We start from the raw sequence: 19,793 nt of genomic DNA on the forward strand, positions 1-19,793 counted from the left end.
CACTTAAGGTCATGCTCAACCTCCTTAGCAATCAGGGAAATGCAAATCAAAATAACTTTGAGATATCATCTTACACATGTCAGAATGGCTAAAATCAAAACCACCAATGATAGCCTTTGCTGGAGAGGCTGTGGAGGAAGGGGTACCCTCATCCATTGCTGGTGGGAATGCAATCTTGTGCAACCACTATAGAAGTCAGTGTTTCGGTTTCTCAGGAAATTCGGGATCAACCTACCCCTGGACCCAGCAATACCACTCCTGGGAATATACCCAAGAGATGCCCTATCATATGACAAAAGCATTTGTTCAACTATGTTCATAGCAGTATTATTTGTAATAGCCAGAACCTGTAAACAACCTAGATGTCCTTCAATGGAAGAATGGATGAAGAAAGTATGGAATATATACACATTAGAGTACTACGCTGCGGTAAAAAACAATGACTTCTCGAATTTTGCATGCAAATGGATGGAAATAGAAAACACTATCCTGAGTGAGGTATCCCAGGCCCAAAAAGATGAACATGGGATGTACTCACTCATAATTGGTTTCTAGCCATAAATAAGGGTCACGGAGTCTACAATTGGTGAACCTAAAGAAGCTAAATAAGAAAGTGAACCCAAGGAAAAACATATAGTTACCCTCTTGCCTATGGGAAGTAGACAATATTGTGGGGGAGGAAAGTGGATCTTCCGGGTGGGGTGGGTTGTGGGTAAGGGGAGATGGGGAGAGAAAAGTGAGAAGGGTAGGATGGGGGGAACTTGGGGAAACAGGATGATTGGGATAAAGGAAGGCTGGATACGGCAGCACGGAAGCACAATTCTTAGTTAAGGGAGCCACCTTAGGCTGGCAAGAGACTTGAACCTAGAGTGGCTCCAAGAAGCCCAAGGCGATGTCCCCAGTTAGTTCCTTGGGCAGCTGAGGATAGGCAACCTGAAACCACCCTATCCTATAGCAATACTGACGAATATCTTGCATATCACCATAGAACCTTCATCTGGTGATGGATGGAGATAGAGACAGAGACCCACACTGGAGCACTGGACTGAGCTCCCAAGGTCCCAATGAGGAGCGGAAGGAGGGAGAAGATGAGCAAGGAAGTCAGGACCACGAGGGGTGCACCCACCCACTGAGACAGTGGGGCTGATCTATTGGGAGCTCACCAAGGCCAGCTGGACTATGACTGAAAAAGCATGGGATAAAACCGGACTCTCTGAACATGGCGAACAATGAGGGCTGATGAGAAGAAGCCAAGGACAATGTCACGGGGTTTTGATCCTACTTCATGTTCTGGCTTTGAGGGGGCCTAGCCAGTTTGGATGTTCACCTTCCTAGACATGGGCAGAGGGGGGAGGACCTTGGACTTTCCACAGGGCAGGGAACCCCGACTGCTCTTTGGACTGGAGAGGGAGGGGGAGAGGATTGGGGGGAGGGGCAGAAGGAATGAGGAGGGGGAGGGAAATGGGAGGCTGGGAGGAGGGGGAAAGTTTTTTTTTCCTTTTCTCAATAAAAAAAATCAGTGACTTAAAAAAAAAGCCATTTCCTATGGCCCACTTTTGGGATAAAACCTGATTAATTGATTAATTTAAACAAAACCTTAGATGGTGGCAAGGACTTAAATAGTCGAAGGAAACTCTCAGCTAAAACTGATAGAGAATTGGCTTTGATAGAAGAGAAATTACAGAATGCACATGTGAATCATTTGAATCCAAATCTTAAGTGCCTTCTGGTCACATTCTCCTCCTAACATTTCCCTACAGGTATTTTAATGCAGAGGGAAGATATTATAATAGAAAGGATCCTTTTCACTTCATAAATTATGTAAAAAATTAAAACTTGTGTGGAAAAGTTTTTGAGGTAATTGTAAAAAGAAAATTGAAGCTTTACCAATTAATGGTAATAGAACAAAGAGAAAATGTAGTACCAATCACTAATATTGAAATTGACAAACTATGGGAAGAAAGTGAAGCCTGGCAAAAAACTTGTAGTAATTTTTTGAGAGAGATTAACAGCAGTTATCTGTCAATGTCTAGTGCGTTTGGGTCCCTGAGTAAGGGTCTTGTGCAAATCAGGACATAGGGGATACAGATTGTGAACAACTGCATTACACGCTTTATTTTGTATGGCTTTTTATACAGAATAAAAAACATTACTTCAACTCTGAAACCCCCCTTTATTCATGTACATCATCATGAGAAACTCTTGTCTTACCTTGTAAGAAAAAATACCTCAATTAATAACAGTAATAAAAATGAAAAAAGTACATAGAAACAATGCAAAAAGTATACAGAAGCAAAGCACTTCTTTGTAACTGGTAGAGCATAAAGAACTGAATTCAAAGGCCACTTCCTCATCCAGGGTACAGATTTTGACAAAACATTTGAGAAATGGGCAGAGAAAGTTTGCTTTCATCTATGCTTGGTTTGCCAAGCAACCATTTCCCAACTTCTTCTCATCTGTCCCAGGAGGAGCCTGCACTCTAAGCCAGTTCTGTGTCTCCACAACTATCCTGAAAACAAGAGAATTCAACTTATAAAGAGAACTAGCTGGATCCATCTCAAGGTTGTGAAAGAAACACCAATTAACTGGAGCCCCTGCATTCTATACTTATGGAAATAAATCAGTAAAGGCAGCTTGCAAATCATAAAATTTAAATAAAGTGGATCAAAGCTTTTATGATTCTGTCCAAAAGTCAGAATTATATGCTAGTCTCATGCTACTAGGGGATTTTAAAGAACCTCTCACCAAGGTTACCAGTTCACAGTATGCAGAAAGAGTTGTTTTGCACATTAAAATCACTGAATTTATTTCAGATGATACAGAATTGACTTTATTAATCATTCAGTTACATAATATAACCAGGAATAGAAATCATCCTATACAAAACACACATCTAATCTCATACAGGTTTGCCAAATCCTCTAGCACAAGGTAATGGGAAAATCGATCAATTATTGATTACAAATGTGCTGAAAGACTCAGAATTTCATTAAAACATCATGCCAATAGCAAAGGTTTTAAAAAATAAAGACTTTTCCATCACGTGGTAACTAGTCAAGGAAACTATAAGGAAAAATGCTACTTGTTCTTTACACAAACAAACACCACTAACTGCATAAAACCCAAAGAGTATTCAAAGGAATAAAATCAGACAAATGGATGTGTTACATTTTGTAGAATTTGAAAAACTAAAATCTGTACAACACACCATTGATACCTATTCAGATTTTCAATGGACAAAAACTGCTTTGAATTTGGAAAAGACTGATTCAGTAAACACACATTTACCAGAAGTTATGGGCTTCATGGGTATACCTGTACAATAATGACAAAGCTCCAGCTTATGCCTATAAAAAATGAAACAGGTTTTTTTGCTTATTATAATGGAAAGCATATCACAGGCCCAAAGAAATATATTGTATAATGCTTTATTAACTTTGAATTTTCTAAATGCAAAAGAGAAAGGAACAACAGCTCTGTAGAACCATTTGATAGTAGAAAAACCTATGGAATTAAGTCAACCAATATACTTTAAAGATGTTTTGACCTCAGAATTGAAACCAACATGTGTTATGTTGTGAAGGGATTTTGCTTTTGTTTCCACAAGAGAAGAAAAGCAATGGATACTGTTAGAATTGATAAAGATTCTATTTGAACAGGGGGACCTCTTATAAAAGAGATGGTAGTTTAATAAATAGCATAGCCATTTAATCTAAACTTATATATAAAAGTAACAAATGTTTTTCACTTCACCATAAATAACTGGCCAAAGTGAACTTTCCTAAAATAAGGGTAGGGGAAGGGTTTTGTTTTGTGTTTTTAGGAGAATAAAGGCATCTAGCTAAGGAATTCAAAGACCATTGGACAAAAGAGGCATCTTAATAAAAAAGACAAATCATCCAGAAAAAAAAATGCCCCAAGAAAAAAGAGTAAATTGGCCTATTGGTATATCATATTTCCAATAGGATAAAATTTCATACATCTTTCCAAATGTTTGTTTCCACTATTTTCTACAGACATATAATGCAAATAATCATTTAGTAGTTCCAGTCCATTTAAAGATTATAGTTGTCTTTGGGGTTAGAGTGTGACTCTCTCTTTCTCTAACCCAATCATGCACATTTAAGTAAAATCCAAAATCTCTGTGCCATGTAAAAAAAGCCACCTCAATATGGAACAGAAAAAAACCAAATATTTAAGGACCATCTTACTGCCACTAATCTCACAATCTTTTGGTTTCTATATTGACTCTTTAATAGCTTTTCTTAAGGTATAATTATAATCTTAAAATTTATAAGATTAATATATACTTTTTAAACTTTGTGTCATGATAATAATGGTCATATAGAGTACTAACTAGTTCAAAAACAGGTTTTAACTATTTTCCTGTACGTGATTTCAGGTTTGAGTGTTTATCATGTTTCTGCAGTAAACCATAACAACTCCTAATGAAGTCTCCAAAAGGAGGATTGGTACCCAAAATGAGAATTCTTCTAGGACTATGATAATACCACTAAACTGAAAAACACCACCTAAAGACCAGCTTTGGATTACAAACTGCTCTGAACAATTTTTTAGGTGGCTAGTTGAGATGATTCAGTCTCACAGACTACTCTAGCCAGCACATGACAATCCCTTTACTTTCCCATGATACAGCGACTGTACTGGACAACAAATGATACAGGTACCTCTCCCAGAACTTGACATTTAACCCAAAATTTTCTTTTCAGAATCTCCTAAATATGATGTCACCTCTATATAGCAGGAAGTAAATTTAAGAACATGATGTCCATATTATCAATAGTTGTGGTGCATGGTTTTTGGTTATTCAATGGGTTGTGCATATTTGTTAAACTTTAGGGGGATTTGTAACAAGTTGTTATTGGTTATGGTCAGGAAGTAAGTTGAACAAAATAAATTAGATTCAAGTTTCTTGTTTTGAAAAGAAAAAATAGGAATACAGATATGATAGGATAAAAGGGTAGATTATTGAACCTACCCCCAAAAGAAAAAAGACAGGATAAAAATATGATATGATAAAATGGTAGTTAATAAATCCTCTTTTAGAAAGAAACTACTAGTTTTAAGTATGTTACATTGAATTGGAATTTCATATATTAGATACAAATTTTGTATATTGATACAAATTGGAAATTAATTTTTTTGAAGCATACTGTACATGCATTTTCTAATCTTGTTAAAGGTATTGTACCTATACAGCTTATTTAACAACATAATGCAAGTATATAGTCATTAAAAGTTATTATTACCAAGGCAGGCGGATCTCTGTGAGTTCGAGGCCAGTGTGGTCTAGCTCCAGCTAGTTCCAGGACAGGAACCAAAAAGCTACGGAGAAACCCTGTCTCGAAAATAAAAAAAAAAGTTATTATTACCAACTCTTTAGGATAAAAAGAAAATGTAGTTTAGTAACTAGTCCCCTCCTGCAATTAAACTTGCAATCATATTAGGTATGTTTACAAGGTCAAGCAGAAATAATTTGAATTTGAATAGATTGGTCAGCTTCAAACACTTCTGAGATCTACAGAATGTGGCATTTAAGATGTTATAATATGATAGGTTCTTTTTTTATGGTAATGAGACATGTCTGCTCCTGGCAGAACCAATCTACTTCAGAGATGATGAAGATGGGCATCAAAGAAACTCCATATGGAGTTTACTTTCTTTGTAACAAAAGACAGCCACTGGGTAAGAAAGCATTTCTTCCTTGTCTGTTGATACTATGCTATACAAATTGAACAAACAGAACACAAAGAAAGGACATCTGAACTCTGAAAAGACAAGGTAGGACATCTCTTCAGTATATCCTTCTTCACAAAAAAGTCTCAAATATTCTAGGTGATAGGCTGAAGATGGATGCCAGAACAATGCAGAGGAACTTTGGGTGACTGTCCAGGCAGCCAGCTGTTTCCGTCATTTCTCACATTTTTGGAAGTTGCTTGCTTGCACTTCCTTCTTACTCAGCTAATTTTATTTCTGTCTTGAGTATCCGAGGTAGTTGAAGAGTAGGATATTATAGTTTGCCTTGCTTATAAGACTCAGAAAAGAAATTCACTAAAGAAGTGTAAAGTGTTTAAGGTTGAGATATATCAAAAGATAGTTTTGGATAGTAATACAAGTTATGATAGAAACTAAGTTAGGTACAAGACTTTAGACTCACCATGATGGGATAGATAATGGGGCATTTTCTCTGAATTTTTCAAATGCAAATTGGCTAGGTATTGGTGATGTATTTATCACATTTCCATACATATATATTTTTATTTATGTTTTAATAAAGATTACCTGAATATCAAAAAGCAAAGCTAGCCACCCTTATTAGCCATACAGATCAGGAAATGATAGCATACACCTTTAATCCCAGAAACCACACTACTTAACCATAGAGCCTAAGTGGTGGTTGTGCATGCCTTTAATACCCACACTGGAGAGATTATAAGGCTGGATGAGACAGAACTTGTTCACTTTTCAGTCTGAAGATTTTGTAGTGATAAGAGCTCTCTAGCAGTTGGTTGCTTTTCTGATCTTCACCTTGAACCCCAATATCTGTCTCTTGGGTTTTAGTATTCACTGCAATATATTCCAGAAAACAAAAAAAATCAGTTAAAATGGATGAGTCCCTAGATACATGTAACTTATAAAAACTGAAGAAAGAATTATAACTCAAATAATTCCATGAAAAGAAAATAAAATGTGCAATAAAATTTTCTCACCTAAAAACATCCTAAGGATTAAATGGATTCACTCCTGAATTCCATCAAATATGTAAGAAATAGCTAACACCAATGCTCATTAAATTCTCCCAGAAATTAGAGAAGGGAAGCAACACAATTAAACTCATTTTAAAAAGATGTTTTTCCCTAATGTACATGAAATAAAAAAATAGAATAATTTGCCTCATAAACATAGAAGCAAAAATTCTCAACAAATTCTTTGTGAATCACATACAAGAAGTGATGTAATCATAGTTTGTAATTACAAACTTGTAATTAACTTGCCTATCCTCCTGCAACTTTGTGGAACTATGAAACACAGCTTGTTATAATACAGAGAGGACCAAGAGGTGATTAAAATGTGTTCAAAATTTAAAAGGAATACATTAAAGAAATCCAAGTTCATTACAATCCATAAATTCAGGATTCATTTAGTATATGCAAACTGATAAATATGTACACAAGATATAAATATCTTTGGGTAACTCTAATCAAGTAAATGAAAGATTTGTTTGATAAAACTTTTAAGACATCGAAGAAAAAAATTGAAAAAAAAATCAAAAGATGGGACGATATACCATACTCATGGATTGGTGGAATTAATTTAATAAAAGAAAAAAGGTCATCCTACAAAAACCAGTCTACAGATTCAGTGCGATCCCATTAAAATTACAACACAATTCTTCACAGAAATAGAAAGGATGATTTTCAGCTTCTTACAGAAACTGGCACACATAAAAATGTACAGCTAAAACAAGTCTGGACATTAAATAAAAGAATTTCTGGAGGTGTTGCCATCACTGAGTCCAAGTTGTACTACAGAGCTGTAGTAATGTAAACAGGATGGTATTGGCACAAAACAGACACATTGATCAATAGAATAGAATTGAAAGTCCTTAAATAAGTCCATGCACCTATGGACATCTGATATTGAGAGAGAATCCAGAAACAAACACTGGATAACAATCAACATCTTCAACAAGTGGTGTTGGTCAAATTACATGGATACATGCAGAATAACGCTAATAGTTTCATATTTATCGCTGTCACAAACCTCAAAGTGCATCAAAACCCTCAACATTAAACAAGATACACTGAAACTAGTAGGCGACAAAGTGGGGAATAGTCTTGAACACATTGGAATAGGAAAAAGAACTGACTATAATACTGATAATACAGGCATTATGGTCAACAATAAATGGGACCTCATGAAACTGAAAACCATTTGCATAATAAAGGACATCATCATTTGAAAGAAGTGGAAGTCTATAGAAAAGATTTATATCAATCCCATGTTCAATAGAAGACTAATATCCAAAATATCCAAAGAATTGAAAAATTCCTGGGCTTTGAGAAAACAAATGGTAAAATTAGAAATGGAGTACAGTTCTAAACAGAATTCTCAAAAAAAAAAAAAGGAACTTCAAATGGCTGAGAAACTAAGAAACATTCAAAATCCTTAGCCATTAGGGAAATAGAAATCAAAAGTACTTTGAAATGACCCAGAACAATAAAACAAAAGATAGCTCATGCTAAGAAGGATTTAGAGTAGGGGAACACTCATTTGCTGGTGGAACTGCAAATCTGTACAATCTCTATGAAAATCAAGGTGACAGGTGCTTAGAAAGCTGGGAATCACTCTATTTTAAGATCCAGTTATGCCACTTTTGGGCATATACCCAAAGTATCCTTCATCCTACCACAGAGACACTTGCTCAATAATGTTTATTCCTGTTCTATTCACAATCACCAGAAATTAGAAACATCCTACAACAAATTTGTGCCTAAAAATGGGATACATTTATAAAACGATTCCATTATCCACTAAAAAATTGAAATCATAAAACTTTCACATAAATAGGTGAACTAGAAAAAATCATCCTGACCTACAGGTAGGCTGCCCTAATTTGGACCCCCATCCACCAGACCCTGAAAGCTACTAGCCCCATCCTGCCCCAAACTCACCTATGCTCCTGCAACCTTGGTGGAACTCTGAAACACGGCTTGATCCAATACAGAAAGGACCAAGAGGTGAGTGACCAGCTCCCGGCAGGACACTCCACTCTCTAGGACTCCATAGTGGGGAAAAACCCCAGCACCTCCCCCACCTGCTTTAACTTATCTAGCCAGCCAGCAGGAGAGTATCCTGCTGAGTGGACCAAAAGAGAGGAACTCTAAAACACAAGCTGTGACTTCACAGAGTGGACCAAAGGAGCGAATCTGGAGAGAAGACTAAAAAAAAAAAAAACCAATGTCTTTTACCCTGAAGGCTACAATAAAACCTACCAGCTAAAATGTACCCATTGATGTAATGGTGACAAGACTGTTTATCAGGATGACCAAGCACTCTCTTGGCTAGAATTCAGTCCTGTTCCATAGGAGGGGATTTATGTCAGGTACAGAAGCTACAAAAGTCATAGGTATTAGGGGAAAACCTATTGATGTTATTTTGATAATTTGGCATGTTGTAAACTCCCTTCTGAATATTTAATGTTTACAACCATAGATTTATGCCACTTTTAACTTTTATCAGAGAAGCTTCTAGTTGCTGCAGGCAGTGTTTAGTGCAGAGACCCATAACTGGTCAAAATACTGAAAGGAAACAGCTGAGAAGAAACATCCATAAGTGTCTATATCAACCTCCTCCCGAGGCTCAGAAAATACTGAGGAAGAGGAGGCAGAAAGAATGTAAGCTGTAAGACAGAGAGGAGTGCTGCTGCAAAATGAAGTCCTCTGGACAGCACATTGTTGCTTCATACATGAATTCAAAGCAGCTGTGGTTACCTGCATGAAACCTCCACAAGATCAAGCCAGTTAAACTCCTTAGCATTGAAGGGAGTTATTGGCAGCTAATAGTTACTAGATGCAGAGAGGTCACTTTTCTTGGGGCATGTGGTCAGTGGATGCACAAATGTAATTGAAAAAAATTTTAAAAAGTAATTAAACTCGGTGTATTATTAATAAAATAAAAAGGAAGTGAAATTGAGGAGATGATATATGTTGTGGTTGAGATGAGGGAGGGAATGGGGGATGGATATGATGAAGACACATTATACGAAAATTTCAAGGGATGAATCAAATTTAAACAAAGCTTGTTATTTAATACAATGAGATTTGATAGAAAATTTGTAGCTTCATTTCTTCTAAAGACAAAGATAATATCTTATGGTATTAGCAATTTGAGGGATAATTACTGAAATAATGCATGAAAAATTTATGGCATCATGGTTAGCTCATGCTAACCATCTGGGGACATAGAGAGGGATCAGTTGCTATCAGCACTTATTATTCTTACAGAAGAATTGTTTATTAGGCTATTTTTGTCTCATTCATTCTTATAGCTATGTGTGGTTGGTACATGCCTTTAATCCCAGCACTTGGGAAGCAGAGGTGGGCAGAAGTTTACATATTGGGTTTTAAGTCAGCCATGAGTATATAGTGGGACCCTGGTTCAAAAACAAAACAAAAATATTCCTTGTGCCTGATTATGCTGAAATTATGTTCACTTATAAAGAAACAGTAATTTGTTGTGTAATGTCACATGATGCATTTGAAAAATAGAAATATTCTGATAAATTTAAAACAAGTAATGTTCATTTGAAATTGTAGTGATTATAAAACAAAATCAGAATGCTAATGTACAGTTATAGTATGCCAACCTATTTTCCAGTAGGTGGCAGACATTGTCAAGAAGTTACAGAAAAGAAGATAACGTTCTATGACTTCTAAAGCTGACCACTAGGTGTCTCTTTACAACCGTGTATCTTCAAGCCCTTGTATAAAATTCAGGCAGGTGTACAATTTTCTACTCTTTCTTGATCATCCAATAGCATCATCACTGTTCTACAAGAAGTGCAAACCAAGCACCGAGGAGATGAGCATGTGGTGAAGCACTGTGCACATTGAGTCTGCCCAGCAGGAAAGGAAACCATCAACCTCTAAGAGGAAAAAGACACCGAATACAGTTGGATTGCAGAAAGCAGCTTATTAAAATGTTCTTCAAGAGAAAGAATACTCCCCATTTAAGGGATCTTGAACAGTACTGACCACATCTGCAGGTGTTTATAAAGAAAGACAGAGTGTTAGTAGCTATGGGTCTAGTGAATGGTTCCTTATGAAAAGACAAGAAATGATGGAAATTCCTGACCAGGGAGGACAGCCTGACATCATTTTCAGTGGTATTGTTTCCCATCCCAATTTCAATACACACACACACACACACACACACACACACACACACACACACGTCTAACTTTACTGGTTTCATTAACATGATATATTTGTATCTCTCTCTCTTTGTGTGTGTGTGTGTGTAAATTTCACCAGTAAAGTTAGACGTGTGTGTGTGTGTATCTATTGAAATTGGGATGGGAAATAATACCACTGAAAATGATGTCAGGCTGTCCTCCCTGGTTATGAAATTTCTTTTATATCCCAAAGAGAGTCTTCAGTATGGAGTTCAAAGTATATAAGCAAAATCCTATTATTCTGACAAATTTGCTTTTTATGCTAGAGACTATTTATCTCCAGTTAATTCTAAAGTTAATTAGGAATGTGTAATAAACATGGTTTCACACAGAGAATTCCAGATACTAGAAGGAAATGCCATTTCTGGAGATAGTTTACTTTATCAAATGATAAATCAGGAATGAAAATATATATCCAAATTCACATAAAGATATAAATATATATAAACAAAAGATATCACACCACTGTCAATGAAGATTCAGTTAACAAGACAAAATTTTGATCCTATCTAGCAGTTATTTAAATCGATAATATTTTATGATAATTTCCAGATACTGTAGGCAAACCAATGGCTTTTCATCACTTCACACCGTTCACAGGTATTAATGGTCCAACCACACGCTGTAGTTCCAAAGAAGTATGATTAATTTTTCGGAGAAGCACAACACTACATGTGATGTCCCATTTCTTTAAGACCTGGAAATATCACCTGGCAACAGACATACTTCATTTCCTAAATATAGCTGGCGGCCTCCACTCTTCCTGTGTGGAGACCTAAGAGTGCACAAGTGAGTAGCAGCTATTCCAACCAAAGCGTTTCTCTGTTGGGAGAACAGGACTGTGCCTTTCCTGGGGAAAAATTACAGCCAGGATAAAGAAAGACCCCAGGCAGCCTCGTGGGAAAGATTCAAGCCATCCTGGTCAGCTTGTTAGAGAGTAGAGGAAATGCAAGAACGTGAAGAGATGGCATGAACTTTCTAGAGTTCCATCGGACCCAGGAATGAGTTCCCTGGAAAACAGGTCAAGATTATCTCCCAGTGCACTTAAGCCTGCAGAGGGGTGATGAGGTCCACTACAGAAGCACATGGGGGTTTGTGTACTCTTCCCTTCCTTAGATGACATTTTACAGCCTAAGTTAATTTAATTTACGGGGTAGCTCTAGCTTCACTTGGCTGGGGTTCTCTACAAGAAGTATCTCTTTCTAAGTCGCTTCTCTAAGCTGCCTACTTAAGGAACACCAGTTTCTCTCCTGCCTAGGACTAACTAGTTCCCTGCATTAGTAAAGGCTACTTGTAAGCCACCTCTCTCTCTCTCTGTCTCTCTCTGTCTCTCTCTCTCTGTCTCTCTGTCTCTTTCTCTCTGTCTCTCTCTCTCTCTCTCTGTCTCTCTCTGTCTCTCTCTCTCTGTCTCTCTCTCTCTCTCTCTCTCTCTCTCTCTTTATTTGAATTCAGAATGAAACATTTAAAACACAGTGGTGCTGTCTAAGCAAAGCAAAAAGGTCAGCACCCTCACCCATAAAAAGCCCAGCATTTGCAGGGAGAAAACCTGTCCTTCACTAGCAGAGTGCTTCAGCTGGCCTCGGGTGTGCTGGACTTCCATTCTTGAATTTTTGCCATATCAGGTTAGCACCAATTGTCCTCTGCTGTGCCCGAGCAGAGCACCTGTTTAATGTGATTTATGTCAGCAGCCTGTGGACTCTCCCCTGCTGACAGGTGGAACAGACCTCAGGCGTTTAGAACAAACCTGGCTCTATGTCGTGGCTAGCCTTCCGCGCAGTCTGGAGCCAGCATACAGGCTCCTTGCAGAAGAGAATACACGAATTTTTGTTGTAGTCTCTTAACTTAGCCCCCAGCCCGGGACCCCTGGGCACAAAACTCGGTTGGTTTATGCATTTGTGGTTCAAATTCAAGGGTTCTTTTTGCTTTTGTTTTTCCAGCCACATTGAATGACTACCAAATTTTTAGATAGATAGCAAGAACTAATTTTACAGGTTATCTTGTGTGTGATAATTATTAGTAAACAAATACTTAAACATCCTTTGACATTCCCAGTTGCCCTGTGGCTTTGTGTTGTCTTAACGATATTAGATCTCTAACAAACGGTGCGTTTTGCAGGAAATTAGGTGGCAAAGGGAAGAATTCTTCTCTATAAAACAGGTGCCTGAATAGGAACAAACCCACTAGGTCAGCTCAGATTCCGGCTCTCGTCCGCACTTATGGTAGCCTAGGGAGATATCTAATGGATTCTCGTGTTTTCCTGTCCCCTGAAGGTTCAGTTCCTTTAATATAAGGATTCATATGAACTCCTTTCTGTGCTTGACGTTTAAATCAGTGACTGTTGGAAGAAGGGACAGGAATCGTTGAAATCAACCCAGGAAGTCTGTGGGTTTCCCCTCCCCCCGCCCCGCCCACACACTCCTGTTTTCTCATCCCCAGATTAAGAAGTTATGCCGCCTGACAATGCACTTTTCTCTTACAAGTCTCAACACCGACGGTGGTATTCTCTTTCCGCTGTTCTCTTCCAGCACCTTTTAAAAAGAAGTCAGTTGTCTTCTGGGAGATTTGTTTCTCGGATTTTGTTGGGATAACACTGAAGTAAAACAGAATTGTCTGCGTGTATGGCGAAAACTGCAGTTTTAAAAAGAGTCACTTCGGAGCAGTTTTAGACCTATTCCTATATGCAAATGCAAGGGATTGGCTGGCTACTGGACTGTCTAGCTGCCAGTCAAGTAGCTTGCAAAAGAACCCTTTCCCATCTTTTAATGCAAATCAGGAAAGTTGTGTGGTGGGGGAGCAGGGGTTGGGCGGAGTGTTAAAAACCCCTACCAAAGAAAATACCACTAAATTAAAGCAGATACTATTTAAGAATTAATTGTCTGTAAAGATTCACAAATGAAGTTTTTCTTTCACTAAAACCCTACATGCTACAAAGGAAGTAAGTCTTCATGTCGTCTTGAGAACGTTCCATGATTCTTCCAGAGTCTGCCTATTGTCGGAGTCTGCCCAAGCTTCCCTTTTATCTTTGTACTCTTCCAGTTCCTGGGACAGACTGCAAGGCATTCCTTTCAAGCGGCTAACTCAGCAGCCAGCAAGTTAACTTCCCGGCGCGCGGTCCTAGAGCTGGCCAGACCAGCCACGGCGGCTGCGGGGCGCCTTCTCCTCCCTTTTCCAAAAAATCAGGGCCATAGTTGGCCCGTGTGCAAATAAACCCCCTCCAAGTGCTACTTCCAAATATAGGCTCTCCGGTCACCAGAGGCTGCGCGGTCCCGAGGGCGGCCCTTCCTTCCCGCCCACGCCGCGCCCGGCAAGGCCCACATCTGGAAGCCAAGTCGTCCGCGGTCACGCGGGAATGCCTTCCCGCAATGTTCAAGAACCGAAATTTTTCTCTTTGAAAACATTTAATATATTTTAGGCCTCCGCTGAAATGCCTTGAACAGCCCATTTTGAACCAGAATAATTTAGTCTGACAACAGATTCTTCCTCTGTTCACAGCTGTCCCACAAGGAGGAGCTGAAATCCGAACCTCTCGGCTGTGATTGGATGCTTCTAGTAAAAGCCAGGGAGAAAACCCCTCCCAGTCCAGAAGAGCTCAGTCGGGCAGGGAGCCCGGTGACTTCAGAGGCGCCCGCCTGTCCCCCGCCGCACCTGAGCCGCCGCGATGCTGTAGGACCGCCGCCTGGACCGTTATCCGCCCGCGCCCGCCCGCCGCCACCATGCCGCGCTCCTTCCTGGTCAAGAAACATTTCAACGCCTCCAAGAAGCCCAACTACAGCGAGCTGGACACACACACAGGTAAAAATACGATCTGCAAATCTGTGCGCGACCGAACCGCGGTTCCACTGCTTTACTCGGTACACAGTGGGCTGCTTTCCTTTCGGTGCTATACTGAAACAGTCCTTCCAATCTCTGGATCACCTAGACTAAGTTTTAATTCAAAACTTTTGAGTTCTTTGCTTACAAGGAAAGCCTCCTTCCGGTAGTGCAGTATGGTTCTCAGAGGCGGTGTACAGGCGTAATGAGTGCGCCGAGGTGAGCGCACCCTTCCCCGAGGCTGAACTGTTACCTTGGGGAGCCAGGAACTTGAAAGCAGCTGGATTCCTGCATGCTATTGCCCCCACAGTCGTGGCAGGCTTGGAATAGCCCATGCACGAAATGAAAAGCTACTCTACAGAAAGTTTTAGAATAGTGTCTAGCTCTTTCTAAATGAGGACAGTAAGGCTCCTCCAGAAAACCCATTAGGAAGAGTCAGGACAACTGTCAGCGTACACAAGGACACAAGCCCAGATGAATGTGTGTCCTTGTAAGAGAGTCTGTTTTCACTATGGAGTCTTGTGTGTGTTGTTATGTGCTGTCTCAGACAGTGCACATATATTTTCAAAATATCTTGCCTTATTTTTCTTTCCTTTCTCTCCCTTTTCTTTCTCCTAGTGATCATTTCCCCGTATCTCTATGAGAGCTTCCCCATGCCCGTCATTCCAAAACCAGAGATCCTCAGCTCAGGAGCATACAGCCCTATTACTGTGTGGACATCGGCAGCTCCATTCCACTCCCCTCTGCCCAGTGGCCTTTCTCCTCTTGCTGGATACTCCTCACCCTTGGGGCGAGTAAGCCCCCCGCCTCCGTCTGACACTTCATCCAAGGACCACAGTGGTTCGGAAAGTCCCATTAGTGATGAAGAGGAAAGACTGCAATCCAAGCTCTCAGACCCCCATGCCATTGAAGCTGAGAAGTTTCAGTGCAATTTATGCAACAAGACCTATTCTACTTTCTCTGGGCTGGCCAAACATAAGCAGCTGCATTGCGATGCCCAGTCTAGGAAGTCTTTCAGCTGCAAATACTGTGACAAGGAATATGTGAGCCTGGGTGCCCTTAAGATGCACATTCGGACCCACACCTTGCCTTGTGTCTGCAAGATCTGTGGCAAGGCTTTCTCCAGACCCTGGCTGCTTCAAGGACACATTAGAACTCACACAGGTAAGAGAAACACAGAAAACCAAGCCTCTCAGCTCAAAGGGGTGTGTTAGGGCTGTCTGTGGGGTGCCTTCAGATAGTGACATGGGGTGCTTTTCATGAGGTGAATCACTGGCAGCTGCTTCCTGGCTGCTCCAGAGCTTGTTAGAGCAGCAAGTACTCCATTTCTTGCTATCAGCGTCTGCTTCAGAGACTGTAAACAGCATTTAGACTTTGGAAAGTACATGCAGGAGGTTTGGTCTCAAAGATCAGTTAGAAAGCAGGAACCGGGTACTTGATGTGTGTTCTGCAGAACAGCCCCTGGTAGTCAGCAAATACAAGTGCTTGGATCCTAGTGTTGATTTGATAAACAGAGGGGTTTCCCATAGTTTTTGGCTACATCTTCACTGTGAAATCTGTCAACTCTTTTATTATTTTTTTTGGTTGGGTATTTTGTTTCATTTTGTCGTTTTGTTGTTTCATTTTCTCACTGCTGAAACTTTTTTAAACCCTCAGCACAAATGGATATGCAGGGAGGCATGGCGTTTATACAGCCTCAGTCACCACACAGAAATACTGGGAATGTGGGGAGCTGCTCACCATGCCTGCACCTGTTGAAGCAGAAACCCTTATCAAGAGAAAGTTCTTTGGCTAAATTGCTTCTGCATATCTGGCAGAACTGGTATTTTTAAAGGAAAATTTGCTTTTTTGTCTTTTAAGACCGGCTAGAAATACAGCTGCCCAACATGGGGTGATATAATCAGGCTAGGTTAATTCTCATTCTTTTGATAAACTACTGTTGATGTTAATATTATTTGACTTTGTGCCCTGTAAAAACACTGACTGACTTTTTTTTTTGTCTTCTTACCCTTCCCCCCACCAACCAGGGGAGAAGCCTTTCTCTTGCCCTCACTGCAATAGAGCTTTTGCAGACAGGTCAAACCTGAGGGCACATCTGCAGACCCACTCGGATGTAAAGAAATACCAGTGCAAAAACTGCTCCAAAACCTTCTCCAGAATGTCTCTTCTGCACAAACACGAGGAATCTGGCTGCTGTGTGGCGCACTGAGTGGCGCAACCCGTGTTTACCCGAACAGAATGCATTTCTTCACTCCAATGCCAAATGACAAGTGAAAGTCCAAAGCCATTTATTTTCTCTTGTGCTTACCTACCAAAGAATATGTATAGACACACATGAGTCACACCACAAACACACACACACACACAAAACTACAGAATAGAATCTATCTGCATAAGATGAATCCTTTCTATGTGAAGTTTGAAATGATATTTACTGACAGCTAAGTGAAAGGCTAACAGACAAGAACCTTTCTCGTTAGAGATGAAGTGAAAAGCACATTGCATCTTTTTTTCCTAAGAAAGCGTGTGGAGATTTATATTGCTGCCAAACCATTTCAACCAAAAGGAACAGTATTGCTTCGTAATAGAGTTGTAATTGTGTTTCCACGAGGAAGAGAGCCTGCCAGATGCTATCTCAGGTGCCTTATAAAGTACTCCAAGTTTACTTCCTTACATGTCGGATGTCTGGTTGCCATCGGTGAATGAAAGCCTTTTCTGGATTACCTACAATGCTTTAAACTGTATTGTTACGAAAAAAAAATATGAGAAAAAGAACAGAACACAAGAGAATGTATTAAAATATTCTTGGTTTGTTTTTATTTTTGCCATGTGTGCCTTGGAAGAGAAGGGAAGGAGAAGCTTCAAACATTCCTGGTGCGTGTGCCATGTCTTACTTTTTAAGAGAATCTTAGTGATTTATAAGACAATGTAATGAGTAAGACAATGTATTGCAAGAGAGCATCTTAGACATTCAGTAATGTACTTAGACTTTTGAAAATGCGTATGGTGAATGCAATAATACAATTCCCCTCCAAGTGCCTGTTTTATGAATTGTGTAGTTGATGTAAATTTGTGTTTATTTTTATATGACTGAATGAACTCTGTATGAAAGGGAGGTGTGGTCCATAACTGTGCCTATACACAACCTGAGTACTTGTGAAATCAATGTTCTTTTTTTAAAAAGTAACTTTCAAGGTCTCTTTTTTACAATAAACATTTTTTTGGTTTAAAATTGATTGCTCATATACTATTTTCAAACATTTCATTTGTTTTAATATCAAATACTATACTGAAATTTGTTTTTGTGTTAAGAGAAAGCATAAGTGGTATTTTTATACATATAAAGTATCAATTTGTGCTAGATTATAGTAAACTGCCTTTTTAAACGCTTTAAGTACTATCACATGCAGAAAAGATAACATGGTGATAACTTGTTAGCAAGATTCTATGGCAAAAAAAGGTCATCTGAATAGTCAAAAACACTTGTTAAAATATTCTAATGTTAATTTTACTGACTTTTTGAAGACAAATTATGATCATTTATGTCTTTTCATGTGCCATTGAAATAGTTTAAGATTTCTAAAGGAAATGCTATTCAGTGAGATAAAGAGAGAAGCATAAAAAGCCTACAAGAGCGAAATAGAATTATCATAAGTAATATACACACTGGAAAAATTAGACTGTATAAACAAAAGCCCATTGGTAGTAATGTAGGTAAGATGTATGGTGACCTTAGGGGTAAGCTAGAAAACTAAAGTGTCCTTTTATGGTATGATAAAGTTAAGCAGGTTTCCACCCAAGCCCAGGATGTATTTCATCAAATATTATCTAATCAAACATTCCATATTCAAATTCATGTTGTCTAAGTGCATATGTGGGTACCAGGAATAAATGAACCCAGACCTGAGGGCTGTTGTGACAGGAGGTTCTCCCTGTGTTTATGACCAGGACTTGTAAAATCATCTCTTTCTCTTCATACTTTTCTGAGTCAAGCCGAAGTTGGTATCAGTATCTCAAAAGATGTTACTAATAGACCACTACCATGGAAGCTATAATAACTGCTAGGCTGGTGCTTTCCTCTCGGAGCATCTTACACGTACACTGGAGCCCATGGTATGTCTAATCAACTTTGGATTTAATGGAAAATGCCAGCTGAATATTGTACTTTGTGAGTTTTTGGATATCTCAGGCCATATTTCTCGGAGGCACAATTATCTGGCACAGCTGTTTATGTGGTGAACGTGATGGCCCATCATTTTTCTGGAGCATCTTAAAGTCGCTCTAAAAAGCCAGCTGCATTATGTGTACCTGGGACAGAAATACTGCGGTCGTAATCTGAGAGTCTCCAAGCCAGCTAACACGAGGACTGTCCTGTAAAGGGAAAAGCTGAGTCAAGTCTTTGTGACAGCTCTGGTGGCTGCCTCAGGAGCCACAGTTACCCCCATTTCCCTCTCTCACTAGTTAGAGGTGTAAGCATTTTCTTGGTGTCAAAATTTCAGCAGCTACCTTTCCAGATGGAAACATCTGTTCATTATTTAATTTCTCAGGGAAAGAATAACACATTTTTTTTTGCATCATATCCCCACCATCCTAATTTTATTCTTAATTTAAATATTCCAGTGTTAGAAAAGTATCAGGGGTCCGAAGGTACAGTAGATATTAGGCTAATCTTTAAATACACCTGAACTTGCAACTGTGACTTTAACGGCGTATCTGCCCTTCTGCAACTCACAGAGCTTTGGAAATGTTCTGTCCATCCATGCGATGACACTTGCTAAGTCACAAGCTTTGGTGGCTGTCTTCCCTTTTCGCTATGTGGGCCATTCTCAGTGTGCAAGCTCACAGTGCTCAGCACAGCACTAGCATGGCATTTTAGTAAAGATTAAATGAATTGACTGAAAAAGCAGCAGAACTGGGAGAAAAACTTACATAGTCCACAGAGAGTCAGTATATTTCTTTATTACTGCTGTTACGATAGTTTTCAAGAAAATCCCTGCCCCCATTG

The 19,793-nt window shown here is 39.2% G+C and overlaps 2 protein-coding genes across 2 annotated transcripts in view; one reads left to right on the forward strand and one right to left on the reverse strand.

Moving 5' to 3' along the window:
- The window catches only part of LOC142845357 (vomeronasal type-2 receptor 116-like), a 30,575-nt gene extending 15,882 nt beyond the window's left edge, over positions 1-14,693 (reverse strand). The window contains exons 1-2 of the mRNA XM_075964022.1: positions 14,624-14,693; positions 14,109-14,524 (exon numbers count right to left, since the gene is read on the reverse strand). Coding sequence (XP_075820137.1) covers positions 14,109-14,524; positions 14,624-14,693 — 486 coding nt within the window. The remainder of the gene's footprint in view (positions 1-14,108; positions 14,525-14,623) is intronic.
- Snai2 (snail family transcriptional repressor 2) lies at positions 14,536-18,016 on the forward strand. Its single transcript, XM_075970595.1, has 3 exons — positions 14,536-14,770; positions 15,407-15,952; positions 16,816-18,016. The coding sequence occupies exons 1-3, from the start codon at positions 14,692-14,694 to the stop codon at positions 16,995-16,997; spliced, it is 807 nt and encodes a 268-aa protein (XP_075826710.1). The 5' UTR covers positions 14,536-14,691; the 3' UTR covers positions 16,998-18,016.
- Positions 18,017-19,793: the final 1,777 nt, after the last annotated feature.

The sequence above is a fragment of the Microtus pennsylvanicus genome, chromosome 1, assembly GCF_037038515.1.
Source record: "Microtus pennsylvanicus isolate mMicPen1 chromosome 1, mMicPen1.hap1, whole genome shotgun sequence".
Taxonomy (NCBI): Eukaryota; Metazoa; Chordata; class Mammalia; order Rodentia; family Cricetidae; genus Microtus; species Microtus pennsylvanicus.

Bases quoted from the DNA above. Each gene is read 5' to 3' on its own strand.
- Snai2 (XM_075970595.1), top strand. From the start codon at position 14,692: ATGCCGCGCTCCTTCCTGGTCAAGAAACATTTCAACGCCTCCAAGAAG. The intron at 14,771-15,406 runs GTAAAAATACGA...TCTTTCTCCTAG, and splicing joins CGAGCTGGACACACACACAG to TGATCATTTCCCCGTATCTC. The intron at 15,953-16,815 runs GTAAGAGAAACA...CCCACCAACCAG, and splicing joins ACACATTAGAACTCACACAG to GGGAGAAGCCTTTCTCTTGC.